The sequence below is a fragment of the Tigriopus californicus genome, chromosome 10, assembly GCF_007210705.1.
Source record: "Tigriopus californicus strain San Diego chromosome 10, Tcal_SD_v2.1, whole genome shotgun sequence".
Taxonomy (NCBI): Eukaryota; Metazoa; Arthropoda; class Copepoda; order Harpacticoida; family Harpacticidae; genus Tigriopus; species Tigriopus californicus.
This window is the reverse complement of record NC_081449.1, coordinates 5,844,222-5,871,733: the sequence shown is the minus strand read 5'-3', so window position 1 is coordinate 5,871,733 and position 27,512 is coordinate 5,844,222. Positions and strand designations below refer to the sequence as shown.

Genomic DNA, 27,512 nt, shown 5'->3' with positions numbered 1-27,512 from the left:
GTTTCCGTTTGGGTCCGCTCGCTTCCCGGCTCGACGGCAGCCCCTGGGACGTGGCGGGCGGGGCGGTGTCCTTGTTGAATGCATGGGCGGGTGGGGGCGGATTCCGATCATAACTGGGCGGTAATAAGCTATTGACACTCATAATGATCCGTTCACAATCCTCCTCTTTCCACCACCATCGATTATTTACTTGGCACTAAGAATTCCATGCTTGAGCACGAAAACATGTGGTTCATGATTATGGAAAACAATGATGTCGTCAGAGTGACCAAAATGTGCTTTGATTAACTTTTTTTAAAAACTTTCTATTGTGATGCATCAGGCAGAAAATGTGGGGCCAAAAAAAATGGCCACGCAATAAAAATTTCGGTGGAAAGTAATCATCCGGATGGAATGTGTTTTCAGCAAGTGTGTTCCCAAATTGAATCTCTTAAGGTTGGGTGATATTCAATGGTTTAGCGCCAAAATTGCAAACAACGAAAAGGAGCAGACCAAAAGTCCAAAAGTTTCAAGCTCTGTCGTGAACTGCCTACCCCCACCATGTCCCATTTTGAGGATCTTCTCAAGATTTACTACAAGCGTTTGTTCCCGTATGAGCCCTACATCAAATGGTTGGGCGGAGTGGACCGAAACTACCTCTCCAAACGGGAATTCTCTTTCACCCTACAAGTATTAACTCTCAAATTTTTAAACTTCATGCCCGTTCTAGATCACCATTCTTTCCACTGTTTCAGGACGATATCTATCTCCGCTACCTAAGTTTCTCCACGGAACAGGAATTCCGAACCGAGCTTATCAAGCGGAATCCGGTCAAGATTGATATTGGTGCCGTATTCACCTCGCCGCCTTCTCAAGCGCGAAATGACTCCAAATTCCAGCCGCAGGAGAAAGAAATCGTGTTCGATATCGATATGACCGACTACGACGATGTTCGAAGTTGCTGTTCCGGAGCCGAGATCTGTCCCAAGTGCTGGAAATTCATGATCTTGGCCGTCAAGATCCTAGACCGAGCCCTCCGACGCGATTTTGGCTTTCAATACTTGCTTTGGGTGTATTCCGGTCGTCGAGGTATTCATTGTTGGGTGTCAGACCCCGCTGCCCGAAAATTGGGCCAAAGTGCTCGCAGTGCTGTAGCCGAATATCTCCAATTGGTCACCGGGGGCGATTCGAAGGCCAAGAAAGTCCATTTGCCCGTTAAAGTTCATCCGAGTATCGAACGGGCGCTACAAATTATGAAGGGCGAAGATAAGTCGGACAAAATGAGACGCAATTACTTCCAAGAGATCTGTCTCGTTGACCAGGATATCATGGGTACGACCGAAGAGGAGAACAAGGTCAGGGTTTGGGCTTGATTGCCATTCAGTCTCCACAACTCAAGCGTTCACCCTTATTTTCTGTTCAAGGTCCTGGCCTTGATTTCCAAGGCGGACATCCGAGAAAGCGTCAAGCAATCTTTCGCCAAATGCAAGACGTCCATTCAAAAGTGGGATAATTTGGTGGCCATTACGAGGGGATGCAACGATTTAAAAACGGCCAATGTCTCGTCGGAAATCATGCTACAATACGCATATCCTCGGTTGGATATCAATGTATCGAAGGGATTGAACCATTTGCTCAAGTCGCCTTTTTGCGTCCACCCAAAGACCGGTAAATCCAATATTCTAACGTCATAGCCTATGGTAGGAAGGTTTGACATATCCCATGCATATCCCATGATTCCAGGCCGAGTCTGTGTGCCCATCAATCCTGAAAAGATTGACCAATTCGACCCATTCACTGTACCCACATTGGAGCAATTGACCGAAGAGATCAATCAGTTCGCTTTGGAGGAAGGGGATCGCGTGATCAAGAAAGAGTACAAGAAGACCTCTTTGCGGGAACCCATTTCCCTCTTTGAAAATTATCTGTCGACACTGTCCCAAACCTGGAAAGGCAAGCTCATCGCGGAAAGCGACAGCCAAGGCGACTTTTAGATCAATTCCCTCGTTTTATACCATTTTTTTGGGTTGTAAACCCGGTAAACCTTAATCCGTTTCGTACTCAGGATAAGCCTCAATTATTAAAAGAAGACGGACACTGAGGCTTAGCCACATCCTTCACATGATTATCCCGAACACATGGCAGATGACATTTCATTGAAAAAAAAGAGAGAGATCTATTGGCCGAGACTGAATGAGTGAATATGTAGATTAATACGCAGTCCGAAACAAATGTTGGGTCAACATCTTGCAACGACCTTTGCCGTTGCCTTTGGTACTCGCTCCTTGTGTCGCATGAGTCATGATAATTTGGACCTTCTTGGCCGCTTTGGCGGGTAGATGAGGCTTTGTGGCCTGTTCATGGCGGGGCTGGGAGGTGCAGTGTACGTAGGTCACGTTGTCGCGAACCTCACGCCAACAATCCGAACAACGCAACGTAGGCCGAGGTACGTATTTCAGGCCGGCTGTGGGCAGTTCCACCAAAGGAGGCGGGACTAGACAGGGGCGGAGTCGAGGTGCGGTCAGGGATCGGCTCATTAACCGCCATCCAAGAATCAGGGACATGGTCACAGATGAACTTCAGAAATGGAACATTGACACGATGGAAATTTAGGATGGAGGAATTTAGGAAATGGCAGAAATAATACTGGAGCAGGGTGACTGAAAAGAAGAGTAACGTAATTTAACAATAGCCTTTGCTACGTTTATACACAAACACGTGTGTGCTCAGATATATTTCAGATGTTAGAAAGAAAAGATATGAAGACGACCATTTGCGGTATTGAGGTGAAATTTAATAAGAAAGTAGTGCTATTTAAAAAAAAAAAGTTTTTTTTCCGACGCCTGAAGTCAGAAATAGCGTGTTGTGACTTTGGGATTTGACGGATTTGACCAATCTGCCTCCGTTGAGCAACCCGTGGAGAGAGGGCCTATCAAGGCTGTCTAACTTGATCACTCTATTTAGGTCAAAAGTGAAAGATATGCCCAGAGAAAAATTGAATCGGTTGTCAAAGCACAAGTATAATTCGGCAATCTGCCCTTTTAGCAGCCTGATTCCATCAGTAATTATCACTTGAGACCTGAAGGAATAATATTTGATCTATGAGATTATATTTAAAATGGATATCTCTCAAAATCAATCATCAAATTAAAGTGGTCGTCCAGATTTACCAACATTGCCCTGGTCTAAATCCAGGCGTCCGCAAATCTAACCTAATACCGGGCAATTCAGCGCTTTGGCCCTAACTTGCTCTTTTGGCCTCCCTGTCAGAGTTCTGACATCAGCTGACGTCAAAAAGGTAAACAAATTTCATGCAAAGTTGTGAAGTACACTCTTCTTGTTAAGACACTCAGCGTAGTAAAAGACACGGGAATGGTTCCGCCTCTCAGTACTGCCTCGCAATAATAGCCCGTGTTATCTTCATCGGCCATGTCCAAGGTGGAGGCTCTGGAGACCTTGAAGGCCCATTTTGGCCATGAAAGCTTTCGCTCATCTGATCAGGAGAAGGCTGTTCTGGCCGTGCTCGCCGGTCAGAAGGACGTGTTTGTGTCCATGCCTACAGGATCGGGTAAATCGCTCATCTATCAACTCCCGGCCGTCATGGCGGGTCCCAAGAAAGTCTCCATCGTGGTGTCGCCTCTTATCGCTCTGATCAAGGATCAGATGGAACACTTGGCCAAGAACAAGATCCAAGCCGAGACCATCAATTCCAAGATGGGCGAGAAAGATCGGAAGCGCGTTTTGGCAGATCTGTCCTGCAAAGCGCCCAACACGCAATTGCTTTATGTCACGCCAGAACAATGTGCCACGGGCACGTTCAAGGTCAGAAGCTAATTTATTAGCCTAATACTAGTCTCAAAAGGGCGGGACTGACTTTTGATCCGGCTTTTATAGGGTGTGTTAGAGCGATTGGTCAAGTATGACAAGTTGGCCTATTTCGTGATTGATGAGGCGCATTGCGTGTCCCAATGGGGACATGATTTCCGACCGGATTACTTGAAATTAGGTAAGATCTTCGAAAGAGCTTGGTTGACAGATTATGCATTGATGTCATTTTTCGCTATTCAGGCTTGCTTAAGAGTCAAACCGGAAAACAATGTCCGTGGATCGCTTTGACTGCTACGGCCTCCACCACTGTGGTGGAAGATATCTTGAAGCAACTCAAACTGAAACGTGTCCAGAAGTTCAAGATCCCGTGTTTCAGGCAGAACCTTTACTACGACGTCCGGTTTCGTGACGCCATTGACGACGAGTTTGAGGATCTGAAAGGATTTGTGCTCGAAAGTCTAGGGTCTAAATGGAATGAGAATCGAACCGTACGGAGTGGATGCGGAATAATCTATTGCCGAACCCGTGATGGCACCGAGGAGCTAGCTCATCAATTGCAGCGTCGGGGCGTGCCTTGTCAAGCGTATCACGCCGGATTGAAAGACAAGGAGCGCAACGGAGTGCAAGAAGATTGGATGAGCGGCAAGATGCCCATCATCACCGCCACAATATCGTTTGGTATGGGGGTGGACAAAGCCTCGGTTCGGTTTGTGGTTCATTGGTGCGCTCCCCAGAGTGTGGCGGGCTACTATCAGGAATCGGGTCGCGCGGGTCGGGACGGGTTGCCCTCGTTTTGTCGGATATACTACTCTCGTCGAGAGCGGGACACCGTGTCTTTCTTGATGAAGCAAGACTTGGGCAAGGCCAAAACCGAACGCAAGAAGGAGCAAGTCAAGGTGTCCATCAAGAGCTTTCACACCATGGTCAAGTATTGTGAAGGAACGAGCTGTCGACACGCAGTCTTCAGTCAATTCTTTGGCGATGATCCTCCTGTTTGTCAGAAACGTTGCGATGTATGCTCAAATATCAAGCAGGTCGAGAAAAACGTCGAGGGATTCTCTAACGCCTCCCTTAGAGGATCCGAATATCGAAGTCGACCCATGATGATCACGGGAGAGCCCGATGACAGCCTCTATGAAGGTGGCAAGAAGGGTTCGAAGAGGAGTTTTGAAGATTATGGTGAGTTTGTCTTGTTCATGACTATGATATTGTGCATGCCTTGAACTCCCTTATTTCATTTTAGACGGTGAGGAGGATGATTTTGATCCCAAAGCTGCGGAAGCTCGTGCCAGAAAGGAACGGGAGACGATGATTAAAAAAGAGTTTCAGGCCAGAAAGTCCAAGAAGAGCCGGAAGGAGCTGGTTGACTTAGAGCGGAATCGTACCAAGGAAGAGGAGGAAGCAGCCAAGTATGCCAAGGTCAAAGCAGCCGAGTTCACGGCCAAGAAAATTGCCGGCCTCGAGATCAAGGCCAGAGAGAGTTACCTGAACCTCTTGGAGACAAATCTACGGGCGAATTACGATCAATTCGGCAAGTTTGCTTCATCCGATGAAGTCTCAGCCAAGCCTCTAACCTTGACGGATATCAGCCAATGTGCCATTCAAGCCGAATATGATATCTTCAGCAAGAACAAAGTCATCACCATGTATCGCAGAGGCATGGCTTTCCTCATGGCCGAGGTCAAGAAAGAAACAGATTCGTGGAAGCTACATAAATGCTTGTCCCAATTTGATCCCTCCCAAGCATCCTCAGAGGGCCAGAGACTGTCCAAATTTGCGGAAAAAGTGAGTAACGAAATGAAAACCAACGGCTCTGAGATGCCCAATGGCGTTTTTCAGTCAGCTCTGAGTTTGAGTAGAGAAAATGACTCCAAATCAAAGCCCAACCAAAACCAGTCAAAGGAGGCCATGGTTTTCAAATCGTTCTTCACCAATAACCAAAGTTCGACTCCGAGTGGAAGTAACGGCGTGTCAAGTTATGAGGGACCCTTACCCGGAGGGTCGATATCCCGACAGGATTCCACAGACTCCAGTACGAAATCATACAGCAAGAAAACTCAACATGTGCTCAAGACTTTGGGCTTTGGCGGAAGTGATGAGGAAGAAGATCCATCGGGAGTCTCAGTTGAGGAGCCCACTGGGCTCAATTTCTATCGGGATACCACCTCGTCCACAGCGCATCCGGTCAGTCCTTCTGATGCCTCGTCCTCGTCGCCGGAGATTTCCCACCTCGAAGATAAAGATACTCTCACGCCCAACAACAATGAAACGAACGAGTCTTCCCCTCACTCAGACACCAAAGAAGACTTGAAGGAGGTGGATCCAGAGATTGAAGAGTATCAAAACAAGCTAGAAGAAATCTTACCCCCTCCCGATGAGGGAAACAGAGGTCTGACTTGGTCCAACTGGAATGGATACACTCCTGAAAAGGCCTCAAAGCTAGAAGACACCATAACCAAGATGCAGCGACAGATGGCCGAAGACAATGATGCCATGGAGTATGAGATGAAACTGAAGCGAAAAGAGGCCCTTGATGATGGCAGAGAACAGATACCTGAACCAAACAAGGAGACTGTTCAAGCCGAAAAGGGCAAGCGGAAAGAATCCCCGAAGAAGATCAAGGTGCGTGTTGAGACCACACGTTCAAAGCGACCTCCCAAATCCCATATCCCCCATATTGACCGAGCACCCAAAAAGCCGAAAATCTCGGAAAGAGACCCAACTCATCAGAGCAAGATCGAGAAGCGACTCAAAATCAAAACGGCAGACAGTGTGGTGAAGTTGTTGGTGCCCTATTTCAAGCAAGGCAAGATTGCTTCGAAGGAAGTGTTCAAGTATTTCGCTCGAGAGTTCACCCATGTGATATTAGAAGTGACCAAAGAGCCCTCGTCCGAGATTCTGACCAAGTATGTGCAAAAATTCTTTAAATCAAATCGTGATGCCATTATTCTCACCGAAAACGAGGCCAAGCTAAAGATCACAAAATTTCACGACCACGTCAGGTTATCCTGAAAGCTCATCGTCCATGATGTGTAGTGTATTTCGATTTTATAAGCAAAAATAAATAATATCTCCCACTTCAGTGTTTGATCTAACAACGTCAACAGCGTTCTATAAATACATTCTTAAATCATAACTCATTCATGTACAAAAAATATTTGGGAAAAAGAAATAATCATTATTCAATGAGAGCGGGCAATGTCGGAGAAATATTCCAGGACCTCATTAATGGTAAAATCCAGGGTGATTTGAGCACCGGGATAACATCTTTGAATCATATCTTCCACGTGTTTGTATTGCCGGATGAACTCCTCTTGCATGGCTCGCCAAACGACTTGAACCAGACCTTCTTCTTCGCACAAATGCCGTTCCACCTTCTTGTACAGACTGTCCAAGCCCTTTTTCACTTCCTTGCCTGGATAAGCCGATATCACTTTCCGCAATTCCTGTTTGCTGAATGCCAATTGGTAGCTGATTTCGGATTCCTTCACTCCAGCAGCCACCCGCTGCTGAATTCCTTCGAAGAAGACATTCAACTTTTCCAAGGGTCTTCCGAAATACTGCGTCACGTACGCCCCCTGAGCGTCCACGTATTTCTGCTTAATCTCCTTCTTCAAGGAATCCAGAGCAGCGATCTTCATTTGGGACAAGAGCGCATGGAGGTGGTGATAGTTTTCCATCTTGATCACTTCAGCCGGCGTCTTGGCGTGATCGCGGGAAATCCGGGCAATGACGAAGCACATCTCTTGGACTAAGATGATATACCACTTCTCCAAGTCGGATCGGCGTTCCGATCCTTTGAAGATTCCCTCAGTGGTATTGACGAAGCCCTCGAAATTGATGACGAACGACAGAATGGCACATTTCTGCCGTCTTGGAACGCGAGCTTCCTTGATGGAAGCCAATTGGAGTTTCATGAAGTTGTCAAAGTTACGCTTTATTTGAACCAGGACTGACCCAAGGGAGATGGCCAAAAACGAGCCCGTGTCTTGAGTGGATAACACGTGCTTGCCCAATCGAACAAGGGCGTGAAGAGTGAAGAAATTATCTCCCTTCTCATAGAAGGCGATGAATTGGAGCATTTCACTCTCCAAGGATGGGAAGATCTCAGCCATCATTTCCCTGGCCTCGGCCATCACTTTTTTGTCCTTCTTGGGATCCGGATTCGCCTTGTCAATCTGCTCCATGCGGAAGAAATTGATACTGAAGTACTGCTCGTCCATGCAAATATCCTCCACCTCAATGAGGGCCGTTTCCATGACGTCGTCGAAACGCTCACGCTCCGACAAGGACATGTCCGAGTGGATGGAATCGGCATCCGTGCCAATGAGACTCCCACTGGGCTTCCCGGACTTCTTACCCGACAGATCCGTGCTGGATCCGGCCACAATGGACGGTTGCTTGCCCCCACTGATACGGTAACTGGCCAAGTCAAAGAACTTTTTGATATCTTTGTCGTAGAGCTTGCAGAGGTTTTGTCGGTAACTGGATTGAAGGTCCGTGAATCCTTTGGGATCCATGTCCTTCATCCAGTGGACCAGTTCGGAGTATTTCATGAGCTCTTTATGAATATGCTTACGCCGAGCCAGTTTCAATTGGCCGTGGCCGGAATCCAAATTCTCCTTGTCATTGCCATAATGAACGAACAAATTGGTCAAGTGAGTTTGTACCGCTTTGGAGAACTTGTCCCGAATTTTGGAGCAGTTCTTGATCTGATCCTCGACGGCCTTCATCTTTTTCAATTTGGGATCAATGTCGGCCAAAAGCACTTTCTTCAAGGCCTTGGCCGCTTGAATGGATTCTCGGAGCTTGCTACTTTGGTTGAATTCGGCTTCCCGGAGAACGTGTTGATAGCGATAGGGTAGATCCAATTGCTTTACAATACTCTCCACACTCTGAAGGAGCTTTTTGTTATTGGCATTGACCGTCTCAATCGACACGGTCTTGCCTTCCATCTTGTCCATGGAATCCCGGATGTGCTCCAAGTATTCGTCGTACTGATTGAGGCGCGATTCGATCGAGTCCGTATGATTGAGAGCCTTCTCCAGCATGGTCATCAAGCTTTTCACTTTCTCTTCACTCTGCAGAATGGATGAGATGTTCGAATCGTCCAAGGCGCTCAATTGCAAGGTCAGATCCTCGACAAAGATGTCAGCATTGGTCACGGCATGCTCGCACTTGGCCATCAAGGCCATCAAATCGGTGGCTTCCTTATCCGAAATGGCCTGATACTCGGAGCCATCCTCCTCATCCCGATCCCGAATGGGCCAAGCCTCCCGCGAGCTCGATCGAGGCGTGCCCTCCAGGGCCAAGCCATCCACTCCCACATTGGATAAATGTGCCAAATCCGGGGGCAAATTGGCCAATCGTAAATGAGGATAGATGGCCGCATGACGGAAGCAAGAATTGATCAAGGTGGACAAGAATTTCTTCAGCTCATCGCCATTGATGGCCACCCAAGAATACGGCTTCTCGAATTCCAGTTCAAAATGGTTGTGGGCCCCTTCGGAGTCGCCCTTCTCGGACTGGTCCACACTCCCCTGGTGCTTGGCATCGATCCCCACCAAGTCCTTGATGGACCAGGAGCGCTTCTTCTTGGGCAAATCCGTGGGTCGCTCCGGATGGGCCTTGAGCTCCGTGATACTAATCCGAAATTGAGAGGCTTGCTGCGTTTCGTTCAGTAGACAAATGAAGATATCCCGGCGTTTGCCCTTCTTCTCGCTGGAACATTGGACCATGGACAGTAATTGGTCACCATGGGGAGCGAACACCTCTCGCTGCAGCCGCAGTTGAATCCCGGCCATCATTCACGGGTGTCACGGGTGGGTGTTAGCGTCGCTAACTTGGACACGGGCTGACTCACTGATGATTTGCAGTGGCTGATACAGAGGCTGGCTGCCTGGCTGGGCCTGTTGGGTAGCTTCAGAACAAAAGAGGTTGAGTGGCCTTGGGTCGAGAATTTAAACCGCACCCACCCATCTCACAAGAGGCGTTTTCTATAAGCAATTTTGGTTCCTCATACTTGAGATCGCAAAGTGTAGTACTACCAACCAGCATTATCGGTAACATCAGGACCACTTTCCAACATGAGTGACTCCCACAACCTTAACAGTGATGGCAACAATCGACTTCGAATAGTTTAGGAAATTCTGCCACCATTTCTCATTCAAAGGTCTTTTTATGTACCTTCTTGATGATGGCGAGATATTTCGGCTATTTTCTGCCGGTGGTCGAAAATGGCTGAACCTTCGTGCTACAACAAATGACAACAGTTTTCATTTTTTTTTTAAGTACAATGACATGAAAAATATCACAAATTAGGAGCAATAACCGCGTCCAGAGATTGGTCGTGGTCATGCGTGGGTATATGGTCCACAATCTGTTCCTGGAAAGCCAAGGCCAGGGTTTGAGGACCGGGGCTTAAGATGGACTTGCACTTTTGCAGATAGGTATCATAATAGCCTTTGCCTCGTCCTAGGCGTTGACCCGACGCAGTAAATGCCAACCCGGGTACCAGGATCAAGTCTAATCCGGACTTCAAGGCATCTGGTCGATGAGTATCCTGCTCATGAGGTTGTTTGATGTTCCAACGGGTGAGAGGGAGACGGTCGTAATCGTCCAGATCCATCAATTCCACCATATCCATGGCTCGCCCATCTGCGAAATATCGGGGCACAAAGCACTTCTTCCCGGACCTAACACGTTGAAGACACACCGTTTATAAATTCTCGAAGGTGCAGATAGATATATGTAGTACATTCCAGTTCCTTAAATTGATGCACGGACTTCTAGAGATGTGGACTGCGAAGTGACAATTTCTCACGTCCTAAACCACTCACTTTATTATTTTCGGCCGGCTCTGGGTCAGCTACATAAGCTTTGGACATCATGACTTTGAAACGAACCACTTTACAGGTGAATTATAAAAAATGACCCGCTTTTAATAGAGGAGATCTCTATTCCATATTTGATTCCATTAATTGGAAAAGTGGCTCAGAGTCGCTGTGACCAAGAGCAGACCGAGAGCTCTCGTTCACAGACCATATTTCTAGAAGTTCGTGATTGATGTCAGATCACCTACGATAAGGCATCCTTGAGTAGACTTTGAGTATTGATCTCGTCGTTCATGCTCAAATAAATAGCCAGGTTTCGAGCATTGACATAATGCGCATGGTTAAGAACTCGCTGGGTTACGATTTTCGATTGCTCAGCCTTGGATTCGGGGGATAAGCTCTTCAAGATGGCCTTCATGTCCTTCCGGAGAGCCGCTTTGGCCGCTTGAATCGTAGTGGGGACTCCCATAGCTTCCATTATCCCATGCGATTCATCACTTCTACAGATGCATGTTGATTCGGACTCTCATCTTGAGGCTGTGATTGTCAGGAGAGTACTAAGTTCAACCTCTAGAGGTCGTTTATTCAATCTCAGAAACGTCAGCTATTGTATCGATCGTATCAGTCTCGTCCATTCACTCCTCACCCTTCTCGGCCTAGAAACTACATCAGAGCCTGGTTTTGATGAATTATGTAAGCGGTGGAATTCGATAAAACCTCCACTCCAATGACCAAGCAGGTGAACTACAGCGACTTAAGTGAGCCGCCAGCCCACAAATCTCGTCATTGGTGTTGTACAAGCTCATCGCGACGGACTAGTTACTTAAAGTACTGCATCATGATTACTGGCATCGCTACTCTCACCCTCTTATCCGCCTCTTCATTGTTCTCTTGGGCCGTCTCCTCCCCTCTCCACGCCTCCTGCGAGGTCAAATGGTGGGTCATTTAATGGAGTCCAAGAATGGGCGATTGTTATTTATCTAGTAAACGTTGTGATGGTATTTTAGGAACTTGCAAGCGCCTTGTGCCGAGGTCCAAGAGAAAATCTTGGCCAAGATGGAGGAATGGTCGCATTCGGATTGCCCTGGAACCTCTGAGACTTGTCCCTCGTTGCCCTGTGGACAACGTTGCAAATATTCGGTAGGTCTTGGGGGAGGGGGGGGAGGTTGAACCTGGAGGAGGGAGGTATTAGTCATGATATCGGATCTAATTTAGTTGGAAGAGAGCACTGCCAACATGATCAAGGGGGTCCATCGTACACCGGCCAAGGATTATGAGGATGATTTCAATTTCGAACTGACTGAGGGCCCCAATGGAAGCTGCAAAGTGAAGGTACGTGAAAACGGAAGGTTTCCAGAAAGTTGCTGAACCAGGATTAGTTCGTGTCTCCCATCATTCACTAATCGCTACACGCAATATCTATGTAGGGATTTTCCACTTCCCGCTTGTGGTACGCCATCTTGGATTTTGGCACCAATTACTGCAACCTCTGGAATTTGGTGGATGGTGCTGGATTCACTAAATTAGATGGATTCAAAGAAGACACCAGTTCCAGGGTGTGCACTCAATACGACTCGGCGGACTGCTCCCGTTATTAATGGCAACGCTATCTTACATCAAATCCAGCTTTCACACTCTAAGAAAACAAGAACAAAATAACCCTTCCTCATTTCTGGACTGTAAATATGAGATATGTTTATTTTTCCGTCACGATATAATCATCAAAAACCAACAGAATCTTTTACATATATATAGAATAATAAAATCTCTTCTAATACAAACATAGGCTTTCAGGTGGAATCGGTTAACACGAGCCACAAATCGAGACTCTCCATCAGATCTGTAAATGCTGTTAGCAACGAACACGCAACCGGTTTTGTACTGGCTTCAAAACTCTTTCGGGGAAGGAAGTAAGGTCGATGGCGACGTCGCTGACATTTTGGTTGGGTTTGTCTTCAGGTTTTAACCAAGGGGGTTTCCACACGGTCATTTTCAAACGGCAGAAACTTGGGTCTCCTCATCTGGAACACAGTACATCATTAGAGTTGCCGTTTTTATTCAGACAGTAACCGTGATCAATGTCGACCTTTAATGGCACGTTGTTCCTTCTGGCTTATTTACCAACAAAATTATGGGGATTTATACAAAAGTGAGAACATTTCTTAGGCATGTGAAAGAGATCCCTCTTCATGTTAATCTTGAACACGCTTTCTTCCGGCACATTCCTCGAGTTTCAATCAGCATCTTTACCTTCATCCTCGTCTTCGGCATCATGAGCGTCTTCCTCCTCATCGGGGTCGGTGACGTAATACGATGGCACCGTCCCCCTTTGAGTTTTGGGCGGGGGACGGGGCGGTGGGAGGTGCATACCCTTACCCCCGATCATCCGAGTCGTGAAGGGATTGCGTATGTGCAATGGAGGTGGGCCAATGGGCGGTGGAGGGGAAGAGGGCGGGATTTGACCAGGGTTGGGGGAGGTGCGGCCGTGATTGTGATTCAAACTTGACACCGGGTTAGTGGCACTGGCACTCGCGTTAATGAGTGAGAAATCGAAAGAGTGGTGTTGGTGAAGTTGGTGCAAATTGGGGGAAATCCGAGGTTTTCCTAGGAAAGAAATCCTGAGTGAGAGGCGTTCATGGGTGGTTTTGGTGCATTTATGGTGAGTGCGCAGTCGTATCTTGAGCATGTGGGCGGATCAGGTTGATATGTGGGTTACACAAATATGACCAGACTTTTGCAACCCAGGGTGTATATGAAAGCACCCTTTTAAAGACCCTTGATGTAACCGTACACAAGTTCCAAGATACGTTCCGATTATCGCTCACGCACGCACGATGCGAGAGTTGTGAAATGAGCTCAAGACACTTTTAGATAAGTCATAAAAAAAGCGATGGCCGTGAGTACGTGTATTGTGCACGATAAATCCTTGGGACATGGTGCATGTTAGAAGTGCCTTGGACAAATGATCAAATGTTGGGCTCCTTACTGTGATGGGTGCTTTGTCTGCGGGTTTGACCGATTCGCGGAGAGGCAGATGACGATTGAGAGTGGTGATGGCGGATCAAGTCCGAGGATGGTTCGTGCGAGCCATGATGCTTTAGACTTTGCGGGTCATAGATCCCCAATCCACTATCTGTGGAGGTGATGGAGCCTGCAATCAAGGGGAAAGCATTTTTTTTAAGTAAGGTATCATGCGGCATATCTTGAAGAATTTGTACTGACTCCTCAACTCTGAGGGAATATTAGTTGATCCGGAACAAAAAAGACCGAAGTGGTCTTAATTTGGACCGCTCTTAATCACATGCTTCACCATGTGTGTGGTAGACATCTAAAGAACAAACTAGGAGCGGAAATCAAGAATTAATCAGAATTGAGATCACCTAATTATCCGAGAACAATTCGCCTCCTCCTTCTCCTCCTTCTTCTCGCTCACCGTCTTCTTGTCTTTGAACAACAACAGGACAACGAATGTGAATACGAACTTATAAGCGCTCTTAATAAGGCACTTACGAATACTGCCCAATATCTGCCCTCCCCTAAGCCCTTAGCTCAAGTAACATTTATCATTCCTGGTCAATTAGCTGCAAACTAATAACCCGAACACAAATGAGGGATTAAATCAACAAAATAATTCCCACTTAAATCCTGGTTTCCAAAGTGGTCTTTGTCTCTCACTCTGAGAGTTGTTTTTATGTACCTGTCGTGGCTTTTCGGAGAACGGGTAACGAAGTCACCGAACTGGACTCGGCCGTCAAATCCACAGGATTCTGGCTCGATGATCCGAAATGCTGGGTACCCGATAGCGGCCCTTGGGAAGCACCAGGCTTGCGACTAGCCATGGGCGAAGGCACGCCCATATGTGACTTAGGACGTGTCCGACTCTGCTCACTCAACGCCAGTAATTTCTTCACAGCTTGCGGACTAGCTGAACCTGGAAAGATTGGAAATGAAACCATCATTAGATTTCCTCCCATGGAAGCACAGGAGTGTGGACGTGGATGATGAGTTTACCAAATTTGGGATGAACCGGGGAGTTGTTGGCCAGATGACCACTTCCAATCCCGCCATTTGGACTGACTTTCCGTTCTACCGAGGAGTGATTGTTCACATTTGATCCATGAGAGGCTGATGAGTTCGAACTCAAGGCGGATGGACTCGGGCTGGGATTTCGTTTCCTCACCTATGATGAATCGAGTCGAATGAAGAGAAAGAAAAGATCACGATCGCGCTCGAGGTTTAGCTTGGGGAGGATTATGATCTGTCTTGATGAATCAAGACCTTGAGGGTACTTAGAAGTAATCAAGAGCATAGACAAGTAGTCATCCTTGGCATGTGCGGGACCAACTTACCGATTGCTGCATGGAAGAATTTGACAAGATTCCTCCTCCCGACGGAGGCTCGCATTCTAGAGACATCTGATGAAGCTTCTCCTCATTGGTAATCACTTTCATGTTGTTCAAGTAGGCCTTGACACGTCGGACCATCTGGGCCTGGAGGCAAATGAAAATGGTTGATATCAAACGCTTTTTTTACATTGCCATATAGGTACAGTACAAATAAAACGTGCTTACGAGAAATAAATGATGTGTCTAATCCTATGCTTTTACGAACGATGTGAATTTCTCTGATTGGCCATACAGTAGACCTGACACATCAGGCTAGTCATCCTTTAGTCATTCAATTCTGAATCCAGTTAGTTTTAAAGTCGATGTGGTAGCCATCATCCATAAACTACTCAGGAACATATTGCCTCTTTCTAATCCTAAGCAACTGACATACAAGCCCTCGAGAAAAAAAAGTGTAAATCATACTTGATCGAGATGAAACACAGGCACAAGATAAATGAGACGAATTTCGATTACTTATTCCAAACGAATGAATTACCTCTTCATACATCCTCTTTGGATTTGGAACTCCGCCGTTCTTTTTCCGCCTGTTCCGATTGACCGTGGCCAAGTATTGTCCGCCCGCTGTCAGTTGGTTCATGGCCACCATTGCGTTGGAGGGTTGTTGACCACCGAGCTCTAACATAGAGAACAGATCCAAGGGAGCGGAGCACATGTTTGTCAAAGCTCGTACCTGAAGGCATGAAATGATCCAAGAATATGTTATCTTTCCTGTTTAATAAGGCTAATCCAATTAAGCATCGTGGCTCCTTTTCTGGGCTCATGGGTGTTGTGCTGCATGCAGGAATGTTCGCTCCAATATCACAACCATCATTCGACGACGGGAGAGGCAGCAAACCATGTGTTTTTAGTTCGCTCAATATTTTTTAATTAACAGCATGCTATTTTCAGTTCTATAGCTGGGAAAGACTCGAATGATGGTGCTGATGGTGAGGTGATCTTTTGTTAATTCCATTCCCGTGTGGGGAAAAACTGCTTTCCCTCAAAAATTGCTCGTCGCCAAGGAAGCTAGAACAATCGGCTTGTTCATTTCCTTCCCAACACGTGGCAGTGAATTGAACTGGATGAACATTACACTGGCACAGATGAACTGACGAGATTCTGGCAAAACATATTTTTGGCCACGGAATGGCCATACCGATTGAGCTTTCTTGAAAGAACTGTGCTACTTTCCGTCATGAGCTCACCTCTTTCGCAATCATTCGGAGTTTTTCGAAATTGACTAGTTCCTCGATCTTACTATCATTAGCGAGATTGATGAAAGTCAGATCTTTCTTGACGACGGGATAGAACGGGATGATTGGTGGTTGGACGTCCTCCCCCGTTACCAAGTTCCGGTAGCGGCTCATGTTCCGACTGGGATCCATGAGTTGTTGCATCTCATTGAACATTCGCTGATATTTAGTGGGAAGCTTCTCCCAGGATGACTTCAGCCGAGACACGGCACCGTGTCCAAGGCCAGAGATGATGGCAAACATGGAGTTGAAATTTTGGGTTTCCTTGCATTGTCGCGCCACTTTGATGTACTGCTTGATGATTCGCATGCGTTTGGTGGCGTTGGGCTCGGACACGATCTCCGAGATGGCCCACATCATCTCTCGATTGACCAATTCCGCAAAGAGGCTCAGACTGGGCGTGCCGTAGCGGGACTTGATTTCAAACAGATCTTCGACGTACTCCGTGGCCTCGATTTGACGGAAGATGGTGAAATCCTCTACCATCAATTGCGTGGATACTTCCACGGGGTTCAGTTGAAGGAGGGTGACATGGACCTCCTTGACCAGATCCGCGACGACTTCGTCGGGAAGGAGAGATTCCGAGCTATGGATATTCTTGATGTAGTACCGACTGGCTAATCCGATTCGCTCGGCCAAATTTTGCAAAGCCTCCGGAAGCCTTCTCTGCTTGACAAATCCCCCTTCTGCCACAGAGACCTCACAAAGGGTATAATTTGAACTCGGTTCGGTGCTTCCAAATTCTTGTAATGAGAGCATTACGACCTCGTGAGCCGTGGTCTCCTTGTGAACCAATAGATATTTGAAAGTCTGGTCAGCTCTGTAGACTTTGAGCACGTGCTCGGGGTACTCAGACTTGTGATCTTGGTGGGCAGGTCGCTCAAAATCCCGAAGGTCAGGATTGGATAAGGCATTGGGTACCCCTGAGGGGGATAATGAAGTTCGATTTCCATTTTGAGCGGATCCCAAGAACTCGTCGTTCCCCGCTGAATCCATATTCATGAGGCTCTTTGGCTTGTGAAGGAAGCGATTAAAGGCCCGGTTAATCCTGGACTGCTTTATGCTGCTACTACCACCAGACGGTTTGGCCGGTCCCGTGCCATTGCTGTGACTACCGACATGACCCCCGTCCTTCTTTTTTCTTGAGGTCGGCGTTGTGTCCCGACTAGTTCCTTCCTTAGTGGAGGGACCAGAAACCACCGTGTTATTGCTGACTTGACTTCTTGTATCCATGGCAAAGGAATGATGAGCGGGGAAGGAGAGCGTTCCCTCCGATCCCGAATAGGTACTCTGCTCGGAGAGCATCGCACGAGCATGAAGGTGAGGATCGTGTTTGGAGGCCGTCGAGGACGCACCACAACCAGAAAGACTACTTCCACCACCACCAACACCAACACCACCGGCATTAGGGCAATTGGTTTGGTTCGTCGATCCCACAGATTTTCCTCTTGCCCTCGATCGAGGGGTACTGTCATCTGGGGCCTGAAGCATCTCATTGAAAGCCAGTAAATTGCTCTTGACGGTAATACTCAAATGGCAGACCCCCTTGAGAATCTCTAATGCTCGAGCATGCTTCGTGACATGCTCAAAACTTTGCCCATTGACTTCGAGTATCTGATCCCCTCTTTTGAGACCAATTTCGTCGGCTTTGGAGCCCTTTTCCACTCTAGATATGAAGATGCCCGATCCTCTCTCGTAGCCTCCCAGAGTCGAGAATTGGAGAGGCTCGTCCCTCGAGGGACGCGTGAGGGTGACGGTCCGCTTGCGGGCTTTGGCGGCGCAAGCAAAATTCAACATGCGGAGCTGACCCTGCATCTTTTCCGCCTCCAAGCAATTCTCGAACTTTTCCAGATATTCCATCATCTGAGGGTCCGTCTCGAAGTCGGTGAAATGATTGTTCACCCATAGCAAAAGCACTCGGGTGACCTTGTCCCTCAAATGGGACTCCTCGAACCACTTGACGAGTTGCTTCATGATGATCACCGGGGAGCCGAGGAAAGTACGATAGGTGAGGAGGAAATCTTCGGTAAAAGTCGGGTCCATATCCGAGTTGTCTTCCATCAGTTGTCCCATGAGCTTTTCGCAAGACCCACGGATGACCACATGACCACGGCGTTGAGGTTCCACGTCGCCCACTTGTCGTTTCTCGGTGACCAGGACCACTCGACCGTTTTCCTCGTGTCTTTTTTGATTCTCCTCACCCTGGTGCAGGATGCGGTAGTAATCGGTTTGGGTAATACACACAAACTGGCAGTCGTCGCATTTGGTTCGCATTACACCTCGGTGGTACAACTTGTCCATCGTGGGCTTGATCCCAAAGGAATCTCCCAAGTGGAGTTCTCGAACCTTGCCATTACTCTCCTCGATCTCGACGTGACCGTTAATGATGACCGACCATGAATCTAATTCCTCTCCATCCGTCATCACCACAGTACCGGCTTTTTCCACGACTGCAAAGACCATTGTGGCTACCAAGGCTCTTCGCACATACATGGTCATATTGGTAAAGGCCTTAAGATGCTGGGTGAATTCCAGCAGGGTATCCACATCCTCCTCCGTTCGATCATTCGGATCTTTTTCCAAACACTCCCGGACAGCGTCTCTGACTACGAGACTGGTCTCACTAATGTCTTCTTCTTCATCTGAGTCCACCACAGACTCCATAAGGCCCGTGAGATCCACTTCCTCTGCACCTTCACCACTACTAGGAACACTTTGCATCGTGTCAGAGCCACTGTAGGCCGAGCTCGAGTCTGAACTGTGAGAGTTCCTCATTGCCTTATGGTAGATGGTAGTCGATTCATTGTGGTGTACTATATGTTGCGACCCGTGATGCGGGTACGATACCGGAGGTTTCGTGTGGTGGATATGTCCGTTGGTGATGTGATGGTGCAACTGGTGCTGATTTTGTTGTTGATGCATCTGGTATTGAGATCCTTGGAGAAGATGATGGTTCCTTGGTGGAGGAGGCGGGGGGTGATCATCGGATGAGGCGATATCAGACGAGGTCGAGGACGAGCTTGAGTCCACAAATGTTCCTCCATGTGGCTGAATGGTCACTTCAGTGATTGCTTTGGAGGAAGGCCCATTGGGAGAATGCATCATCATGGTGGATCCTGAGGCATCGCTGATCCGCTCCGTACGAGCTCGCCCGTCCACATAGTCGATCTGAAACAGCAGTTTTGAGTTATAACGGGTGGGAAGCATGACAAGATTGTTCGATGGGAGTTTTTCACAGGCCTTGCCACTGAAACTAAACACCGGACGTGAAACCCAAGATTTCGTGCAGCAAGGACAGAACTCTCGGTTAATTAGAGTCTACTACTTAGGATCCCCTTCTGCATGCAACAAATTTCATTTATCAACGGGGGAGTTTGTGAAGTTCAATTTCGACCTACCACAATCATTTCAGAAGGTTCCAAGATGAGGCATTCATTGTGTCGCCGAGCAGCACCTCCAATTCGTTTTCCAAAGCTGTAAAAAAACCAATAGAACCAAATTTATTCAAACGTACTATTAAAAACGTAAAGCACCTAGGTCCGCAAAACACAAATATGTCTAATATTGACGTGCCTCAAATTCTTTGAGGTCACTCTGCACCGTAGTGTCTCTTAATAAATTCTAGAAACATCAAAAACAAAACGACCAAACAAAGGGTAACTTTTGTTCCAAGAATGAGACAATCAACGCCCCATTTATAATCAATTTGAAAGTAAAAATAATTATCTGCTTTTGCAAATTTTGTTAATAATGCCTATGTCCGAGAACGGTATACCTCAAATATAATTGCCATGAATATAATAGCCAAATTTACTGCAAAAAAACATTGAAAAAGTGTTTCTCCAGGTACATTCAAATCGAGGCATTAGTTTTCTCCCCTCTGAGATTAAATCGGTTTTTAAGGGAGCCAACCAAATAAGTTCCCTGATGAGCTAATTTTTCAGTGCATTCCGCCTACGAGTAAAAACCGGAGAAAAGATAGTCAGGGAATGACTGCTGCCCTTCATAAACAAGCACATGTTTTCGATCATGTACTGTGGTATTAACTCAAGGAAAAAAACACAAGGTTTTCCCCCAGTTTGGACCATGCTCCAGGTGAATGGCCGTAGGGACATATAAACACGGGATTAGCTCACACATCAGATTAATTCTGCTTGTTCAATGTTCTTCAAATGCCATGGACTGGTTTTGGGTTTCTGATTAATTTGGCCTATCCATCTGATTAGACTGAATACTTCTTGGTACAATTTCGAACACTGACCCTAAACGTTGACTGATTCCATTCCACGCATGGACCTCTCGAAATTTGGGATTCTGATCATTCGGTCGATAAGCCATTGCTGTTAGGCGAACAAATACTAAACAGGTATGAACACTTGGATTTCATCGACGAGCAAAGTTAATGGACAATGTAAAGAATGAACGGTGCAGAGAATGAACCGTTTCCAAATTTGCTCAAGGAAAGTGTTCCTCGGAAATCTTTCACTTTCGCGACCTTGAAATTTCAAGCTATTGATATTTTTTGTGGCTGAATGATTGAGTGACGAAGAAAGTGGAGGCAATTGAATATGACTACCTTGCCTCAACAGAAATAACACTGTTTTTCAAAGGGGCCATTAGATACATTTACAAGGTAAACAACCGGTCTTTACATATTTCGCTTTAAACAGGTCAATAGCCGTGAAATTATGAGGAGTCAGACTACGTCCTTTGTATATCAGTCATATCAGTACCAATAAATAGCCTTGCTTGAGAAAAGTTACAAACCAACAAACGGGCTGTTGGAAACTCGCCAAAAGTAAGAGCAGCTTTTCCATTTTCAAGGCACGAATCGGAAGCAGGTGGCTAAATTTCATTCGAATATTGCACGTATGTACATAAATCGAAACCAAAACTGGACGAGATATGAAATAATTCAACACAACTTTCATTGGGAAATCTTTTCGATTTGCGTTTATTATTGAAAATATAGACCATAATTCTTTCGCACGTACTGGACAGTACAATTTTTGCCAGGGAATGTTTTGGCATCAACATGTGGGTGGTTCAGAGATTCAAGAGCATGGATATGAGAGGACATCGATTTGTTTAATAAGGTATCTTCATCGGGTTAGATTCAGATAGACAAAGGAGACAGAAGAAGAAGACAGGGAGAGAAAGAGAGAGAGAGAGAGAGAGAGAGAGAGAGAGAGAAAGAGAAAGTGAAGAGAAACAGGGAACCTGAGTTTGGAATAACGAGCAATGAATGGACATATAGCGCATTTGGTTTTTTTTTTGTTGGGCTGAGCAATCACACTGAAGTCTGACTAAAACACACGGTGGTTTAAGCACCTACGCAGGCTAGTTTGAAATGCATAACAAGTTGAGAAATGTGCCTAGGCGATAAAAAAAAGTAGGAGGCAAATCCCCTGTCATTTATTAATTCATCATGCCATTTCTAAGCCTACACAAGAGCTCAAGCATGACTATTTTTGGTAAAAACATCTGAATTGCCTCCTTTATGCTTTGATTCTGTTGATTTTAAGTAAATCAAGATAATGGCTGTATATGGCGTATTGAATTGATTTCTGACAGATAAAAAAGTGCAAATATAAAATGTGTCTGATACTTTTGAAAAACCAAGACTTTTATTTCTCAGTAAGCTCTGACATTCAAATTTGTCTTGTCTAGGTATTCTAACCACCGTGTAGAAAAGTAGTTTGTTCATTTGAGGACAGTATTATTTATGACATCATGTTGGCTTGAATTGTTGTTGTTGTTATTGTTTCAGTAGTAGTGGCGGGGGTTGCGGGGTTCCAATATAATGAAAATTATGGTAAAATGGATTCAAAGTATAAATGTTTTGTTGGTAATGCTGTATCGTAAGTAACAGAGATCCCTTTGAATCCAAGATATCTGTTTCATTTGCCCCACCAGTGGTACACACGAGTCGTAATTAGGAAATGAACAAGGAAGCCCGGAGGGACTGGGACAGAGATGAATTCGTCATGGATTTCATCAAGCAAGTCGTGTATGAATGGATGCATCCTAAAAATGTATATGGGGTTTTCCATAGGTTCTCCACTATCACAATTGGGTTTCTTAAAGGAGGGGTATTTTCTCGGAACGGGATTCCTTAGTACTGAAAGTGAGGGTCACATTTTCCAATCTGAGAGTGAAACCCGCGAAGAAAACCATTGGTGATTCAACGCCACTACAGACCACTGAAATGAAATCCCAGCTCTCAGAGGTTGGTCCTTGTCGTCTTTGCAGCCTTTAAAAGCCTAGACGGATTAGACGCGCTTCTCTCCAAGTCTTCTTTCATTAAGGACATTTAGGTCTTCGTTCAGACAGGACCTTTTTCCACTGCCCTTTCTTCAGTGCCACAATACTGTCCGAATACACTCTGAACTTAAAGGGAAGCCTTTGAAGTAGCAGTCAAATTTCAACGCTCTGTCCATGACAAGCCACCACAAAGGCAAACCAACGGTTTCCGTCATTTCATGTTCTTCCGAGAGGGTGCAGCTAACAAGACTAAAAAAACGCCGAGACTTGATCAAAAAAAAGAGCCCTCACACGGAGAGAGCCTTTCTTTCACACAGAAATTGTCTAGGATAAGGATGCGTTTGTGTGAGGATTCGAAACGAGATGGGGATGGATGCACTTGACACCTTGGCCCAAGATGGAGAAGTTGACTTGACAACAAAAATAATTGGGTTGGATTGATCCACCACTCATTGTACTAAGTTTCACATGATCCACATGACGTTGAAGCGGTTTAGAGAACCTCATACTTGCACAGCCGCTCTCGCAATAATTGGTTCTCCGCCCTGACTTTACTTAGCTCTTCGGACAAGGATTTGTTTTCGTGTTCCAGGAATGAGGCTCGTATGGCAATTTGATTCTCTTTGGCCCTTCGGGCATCTCGACTTCGTTTGGCAGCCATGTTATTCTTCCTTCGCCGCTCCCAATACTTTTCATCCTTGAGCTCGTCGTGAACCATTTGCTTCTTCCGCTTTCTCACCAAGGGAGAGGGTTTCAAGTCTTCGTCATGAAAGGGGATGCAACCCAAAAGCTTGCCCTTATTAGAGAGATCGTCCGAGCAATAGTCATCGTCATCGTCATCTTGAGAGAAATGCATATTGGAATGGAATGGATTGTACAATGGCCCGGGGATGCCTTGGGGATATCTCTGGCCATTGTCACCTGGCCCTTGATTGGGCAATTCCGGTGATGTCTTGTCTGAGCAGTAAGAGGAATTGAGGCCACTAGGAGAACACATGGATGAGCTTCGCTTTAAGCTTAGCGGTCTGTACTCGTCTAAAGGAGAGTGTTGCTGTTGTTGTTGTTGCTGTTGCTGCTGTTGTTGTCGAACTTGAGGGTTCTGGTTACTTTGACATGATGTTCTCTCTGCCATTTCTGGATGTTGTAGCTGGTTATTCATTTGTTGTGATGGTTGTTGTGGTTGTTGCTGCTGCTGTTGCTGCTGCTGTTGTTGTCTTTGTAGAGGATGTGATCCATTCGTCCTTAAAAGAACTTGTTGTTGCTGCTCAGTTGCATTGTCAGAGGAAGAGTTAGTACATTGAGCTGTGGACGAAATGTGTCCATTGCTCAACGACGGTTGCAATCCATTGCCTGACGATAATTGCTGTGGTGAGACCATTTGGACAGGAATATGAGGGCCATGAGGCAGTTGTTGCTGATGTTGTTGCTGTTGAAGTTGTTGTTGTTGAGATGATGAATGTTGTTGCTGTTGCGGGGGTAACATATGTGATTGAGAAAGTTTACCCTGGCCCCCTCCCCCCTCCAATGTTGGGGTAGAGGGTTGTTGTTGTTGTTGTTGTTGTTGCTGCTGCTGCTGCTGCTGTTGTTGTTGAGGTCCTTGTCTATGCATTTCATTGTCAATTTGTTGCTGTTCTTGCAGGACTGTCTCGATGGGGAGATCATTCTCAGTGAGAAACTCATCCAAATCCATGTACTCCAACTTGAAGTCATCTTCGAAAGCCATGGTTTTCTCCCATATTTTTGGCCCCAAAAAAGCCTGAGCAGGTTGATTCTCCATAGTCATTTCGGACGATTGGTGGTGTCCACTTGAATTAGAGCTGAACGATGGGCTTCCGTTGCTCGTGGTCGACGAGGAGTTCTTGGTACTACTCCCACTGGATCTGATACCACTCACAGAGAGCTTGCCGTCAATGAGATTCTGGATGATATTCGAGTAGCTACCTACAATTTGGTTCTGAGACATTGACTCGTTTTGATCGGCAGATTGATTCGGGCTTCCATTACTGCTACTGTTGCTACAACTCGGAGAAGATCCCTGACCTGAGTGGTTACTGTTTGATTGGTGGTGAAAACCATGGTTATGATGGGGGCTTCGACTTCGTTTAGAGTACTCTTGAATCTTGGGGAAACTGCGAGTGGACGTCATTTTTAAGTGTCAATTGCAAGCTATTGGGTTGTGGAATGAGCGATATTAAACACGGTTGCCTCATCTCTTGTGACTGTTCTAGAATGTTAAGTAGATATGTGGATACTGATGTGAATTCGTTAAGATAGCCGTCTTCAGCTTTTTGAATTCGGAATCACTGAGCACTGCTTTTGGAGGGAATTTGGTTGAAATGGTTTAATAAATTGTCGCACTACCACTCTTCATGACAGTGTGTGTACTTCTTGAACTCGGGATGTAGGAATAGGATGTGGATATCAAAAGAAACACTGACGTTTCAATCGTGTACGTTATAGAGTTTGGGGCCAAACTCATGCTTTCTTCAATGGTTGGACCTCCTAATCGACCCTTAGAGCGCACTCAATTCTTGTATGTTGAAACAATATGAACATGAAAACTTGTTAGCTTGAGCCGTTATGGTTGATATGTCGTTCAAAAAATAGTGATAAGTATCAACTTCGCTCCTGCATTTACTGCATGCTCTCTCACTGTGGCTTCAATACTCGAATGAACCAAGGTAGTCAGCTTATTACTTGAATTGACAAGACGAAGCTCTTTTTCTCCGAGCTCACGAGGCCGGTCCACATGTATTCGTTTGATGAAGAGGACATCGCGAGGCCTGTCTGAATGTCTAGAGTACGTATGTGTACAAGCAAGCAAGCAAGCAAGCAAGCAAGCAAGCAAGCGTTGTTGGGCACACCGGCTCTGAGGCTCTACGCTCCAAACTCTGGCAGCGTTGGTGCCTCGTCTGGCGCGATCAGCCTTTAAGAGAGGGAGAGACCGAGGGACTGAGAGAGAACGTTTGTTGTAACGACACCGTGGCCAGCTAGTTCGTTTTTCCTTCACTCCGAACCGGCATTTCCCTCACTTCGTGTTCTTGTTCGTGTCCTCGGACTCCTCTCCTTTTCTTGTTCTCCCCAGAGGGAAACTGATCTCGTCCCTTTGGCCGTCTTCATCCTCAGACTCTCCGATCCTCCTGCTGGTCTTCTTCTAATCCGTGACTGTCAAGGTTAAAACACGCTCTCGATCTGTGGCTTAGCGAGGAGAGGAAAAAAGGACATCCATCCCAGACTGTAAGCAAGCTCGGTGCCTCGAAAGATCGAGACAAGTCGGTCCTTCACCAGCCAATCGACAGCCTTCTAGCCTAAGAATGAAGACCGCAACAGAACAAGCAGACGAGGAAGAAGTCGAAGACAGGCGGTAACGCACGTGCTACAAGTACGTTGATCGCCGCGGTCCAAGCATAGAAGCATAGCATATAGTAGTAGTAGTAGTATACCAGCATTGTACAGTGTATTAGTACGCGTTTATTATTTTTTTGTGCTCTAGAGTACAACGCAAGGTTCGTGCCTGATAGCGCGCACCTAAAATCAGCCTCCGAGGACTGGAAAACAGTCGTCATATTCATGGGGTTGATTGAGATCCTCGGAATGAGTAAGTGACCACCACGGTCTCGTCGCATTAATCAAGCCCAACGGTTCCTTGATTTTTGTTTCGTTTCAGCCTGGTATGTACTGCATCCGGTAGAGGATTTTGAGCTCTCTTTCTCGGGTTAACTCGATGTCTTCCTATAGTTGGTGCAATATTAAGCATATCATTCCTTTTTGTCCACGTGTTTTCCGGTCCAAATGTCAACCTCCGACAACTGCACTTTTTAGGTCAAGTCTCATTCAATGTTTGGTTCCACCTGGCCGCCATTCAATCAATCATCACCTACCTCAAACGTTAAAGTCTGGTTCAAGTTCCACAAACAAGTAAACAAGTAGCGCTCTCCTTTTTCACTGTAACCCTAACAATATACATGTATGTAAGGATGGAGAGTGTTGTGGATGTACGCCAATCAACAACGTTTTCTGGCGATTCAGACTCCGAGTTCTCTTGTTCCCAAAAGAAAGTAAGGTCGGGACGAGGGTCCACTTGAGGAAAATGAACAAAAAATTACCGTACTCGTTTTCCTACCATGTGGAACTTTTCTTTAAATTAGCTCACCGTACAACTCAAAGGCATGAAAATTCTATGTGATGTTGCATCTATTACTGGATCACGAATAGAAGTCATTCAAAATGAAATTGAGAAAGACACGCTCTATAACAAGCCAGTTTAAAATAGTTGTATGTTTACTGGAAGCATTCTGAAACTCATTCATCGATGAAATATACTGTACAGTGCATAGTAGTACAATATAGCACCAAGAGAACGACGAGAGAGGGGAAAGCCGAGATCCGGAAAAATACCTTGCAGCCAATTCCCAACGAAGGTGGATTCGACAACCGTCAGAAAGGAGGGACAAGCACTAAAAGGAACGCATAAACCCGACCAGCATTATCTCGTAGTTCAGTACGAAACATGTACCAAAAACAAAACTTTCAAACAAAAGGACCTTAGCGGGCGGTGAAGGCGGCGGCCTTAGTGTGTTCAAGCCTGTTCAAGTCTGTCCTCGCGCTCTCGCTCTTTCGCTCTCTTGCTCGAAAAGTTGTCTAGCGCGTGACGAGCGTGCAGAAATTGCTCACGTTGTCGTCCTGGCGTTGACCAGACGCACAAAAGGCGTTTAGTTCTCTCTCAGCAGAGCTGACATTCAGAATAATATGGCTCCAAGACTAAGTAAAGGCTCGGATCAAAGTAGCAACAAGAGTCTTAAATTATTTCTATCTGCCGCAATCCTGAGTGCTTAATCGCTATCAATGTCTTTCGAGGTCACTTACATGTCCTCGAAAGATGTTATCAGTTCGTCTTGTTGAATATAGAAACGCAAAATGAAAACAATGATCAACGTTTAGCAATGACACCCACCAACGTCTCTCTG

At 46.2% G+C, this 27,512-nt stretch overlaps 8 protein-coding genes across 11 annotated transcripts in view; 3 read left to right on the top strand and 5 right to left on the bottom strand.

Moving 5' to 3' along the window:
* The window catches only part of LOC131889366 (probable DNA-directed RNA polymerases I and III subunit RPAC2), a 465-nt gene extending 323 nt beyond the window's left edge, over positions 1-142 (bottom strand). The window contains exon 1 of the mRNA XM_059238452.1: positions 31-142. Within this exon, the coding sequence (XP_059094435.1) occupies positions 31-142 (112 nt within the window). The remainder of the gene's footprint in view (positions 1-30) is intronic.
* A 274-nt stretch (positions 143-416) lies between these two features.
* LOC131888035 (DNA primase small subunit-like) lies at positions 417-2,168 on the top strand. Its single transcript, XM_059236813.1, has 4 exons — positions 417-669; positions 735-1,334; positions 1,404-1,647; positions 1,723-2,168. Exons 1-4 carry the CDS (start codon positions 541-543, stop codon positions 1,971-1,973), a joined length of 1,224 nt encoding a protein of 407 aa, XP_059092796.1. The 5' UTR covers positions 417-540; the 3' UTR covers positions 1,974-2,168.
* A 1,107-nt stretch (positions 2,169-3,275) lies between these two features.
* On the top strand, positions 3,276-6,884 carry LOC131888030 (ATP-dependent DNA helicase Q5-like). Its single transcript, XM_059236808.1, has 4 exons — positions 3,276-3,801; positions 3,874-3,985; positions 4,048-4,986; positions 5,051-6,884. The coding sequence occupies exons 1-4, from the start codon at positions 3,409-3,411 to the stop codon at positions 6,817-6,819; spliced, it is 3,213 nt and encodes a 1,070-aa protein (XP_059092791.1). The 5' UTR covers positions 3,276-3,408; the 3' UTR covers positions 6,820-6,884.
* Positions 6,811-9,722, bottom strand: LOC131888032 (exocyst complex component 1-like). Its single transcript, XM_059236809.1, has one exon. It carries the CDS (start codon positions 9,612-9,614, stop codon positions 6,990-6,992), a length of 2,625 nt encoding a protein of 874 aa, XP_059092792.1. The 5' UTR covers positions 9,615-9,722; the 3' UTR covers positions 6,811-6,989.
* A 357-nt stretch (positions 9,723-10,079) lies between these two features.
* LOC131888038 (5-formyltetrahydrofolate cyclo-ligase-like) lies at positions 10,080-11,128 on the bottom strand. Its single transcript, XM_059236816.1, has 2 exons — positions 10,889-11,128; positions 10,080-10,502 (listed from the first exon to the last, which is right to left on the bottom strand). Exons 1-2 carry the CDS (start codon positions 11,116-11,118, stop codon positions 10,118-10,120), a joined length of 615 nt encoding a protein of 204 aa, XP_059092799.1. The 5' UTR covers positions 11,119-11,128; the 3' UTR covers positions 10,080-10,117.
* Positions 11,129-11,247: 119 nt separating this feature from the next.
* Positions 11,248-12,421, top strand: LOC131888037 (uncharacterized). Its single transcript, XM_059236815.1, has 4 exons — positions 11,248-11,576; positions 11,648-11,780; positions 11,856-11,972; positions 12,068-12,421. The coding sequence occupies exons 1-4, from the start codon at positions 11,368-11,370 to the stop codon at positions 12,236-12,238; spliced, it is 630 nt and encodes a 209-aa protein (XP_059092798.1). The 5' UTR covers positions 11,248-11,367; the 3' UTR covers positions 12,239-12,421.
* Positions 12,310-27,512, bottom strand: part of LOC131888029 (rap guanine nucleotide exchange factor 2-like) — a 51,469-nt gene continuing 36,266 nt past the window's right edge. For 3 of the 4 annotated variants that reach the window (XM_059236802.1, XM_059236805.1, XM_059236807.1), the window contains 9 exons: positions 19,680-19,755; positions 16,234-19,449; positions 15,525-15,719; positions 14,990-15,130; positions 14,652-14,820; positions 14,338-14,571; positions 13,627-13,791; positions 12,891-13,244; positions 12,310-12,661 (listed from right to left, as the gene is read on the bottom strand). In XM_059236802.1, coding sequence (XP_059092785.1) covers positions 12,633-12,661; positions 12,891-13,244; positions 13,627-13,791; positions 14,338-14,571; positions 14,652-14,820; positions 14,990-15,130; positions 15,525-15,719; positions 16,234-19,449; positions 19,680-19,755 — 4,579 coding nt within the window. In that variant the 3' untranslated portion in view covers positions 12,310-12,632. The remainder of the gene's footprint in view (positions 12,662-12,890; positions 13,245-13,626; positions 13,792-14,337; positions 14,572-14,651; positions 14,821-14,989; positions 15,131-15,524; positions 15,720-16,233; positions 19,450-19,679; positions 19,756-27,512) is intronic. The other variant, XM_059236806.1, reaches the window with a different exon arrangement.
* Positions 21,887-27,164, bottom strand: LOC131888034 (putative uncharacterized protein DDB_G0271606). Its single transcript, XM_059236811.1, has one exon. The coding sequence runs from the start codon at positions 24,689-24,691 to the stop codon at positions 23,039-23,041; it is 1,653 nt and encodes a 550-aa protein (XP_059092794.1). The 5' UTR covers positions 24,692-27,164; the 3' UTR covers positions 21,887-23,038.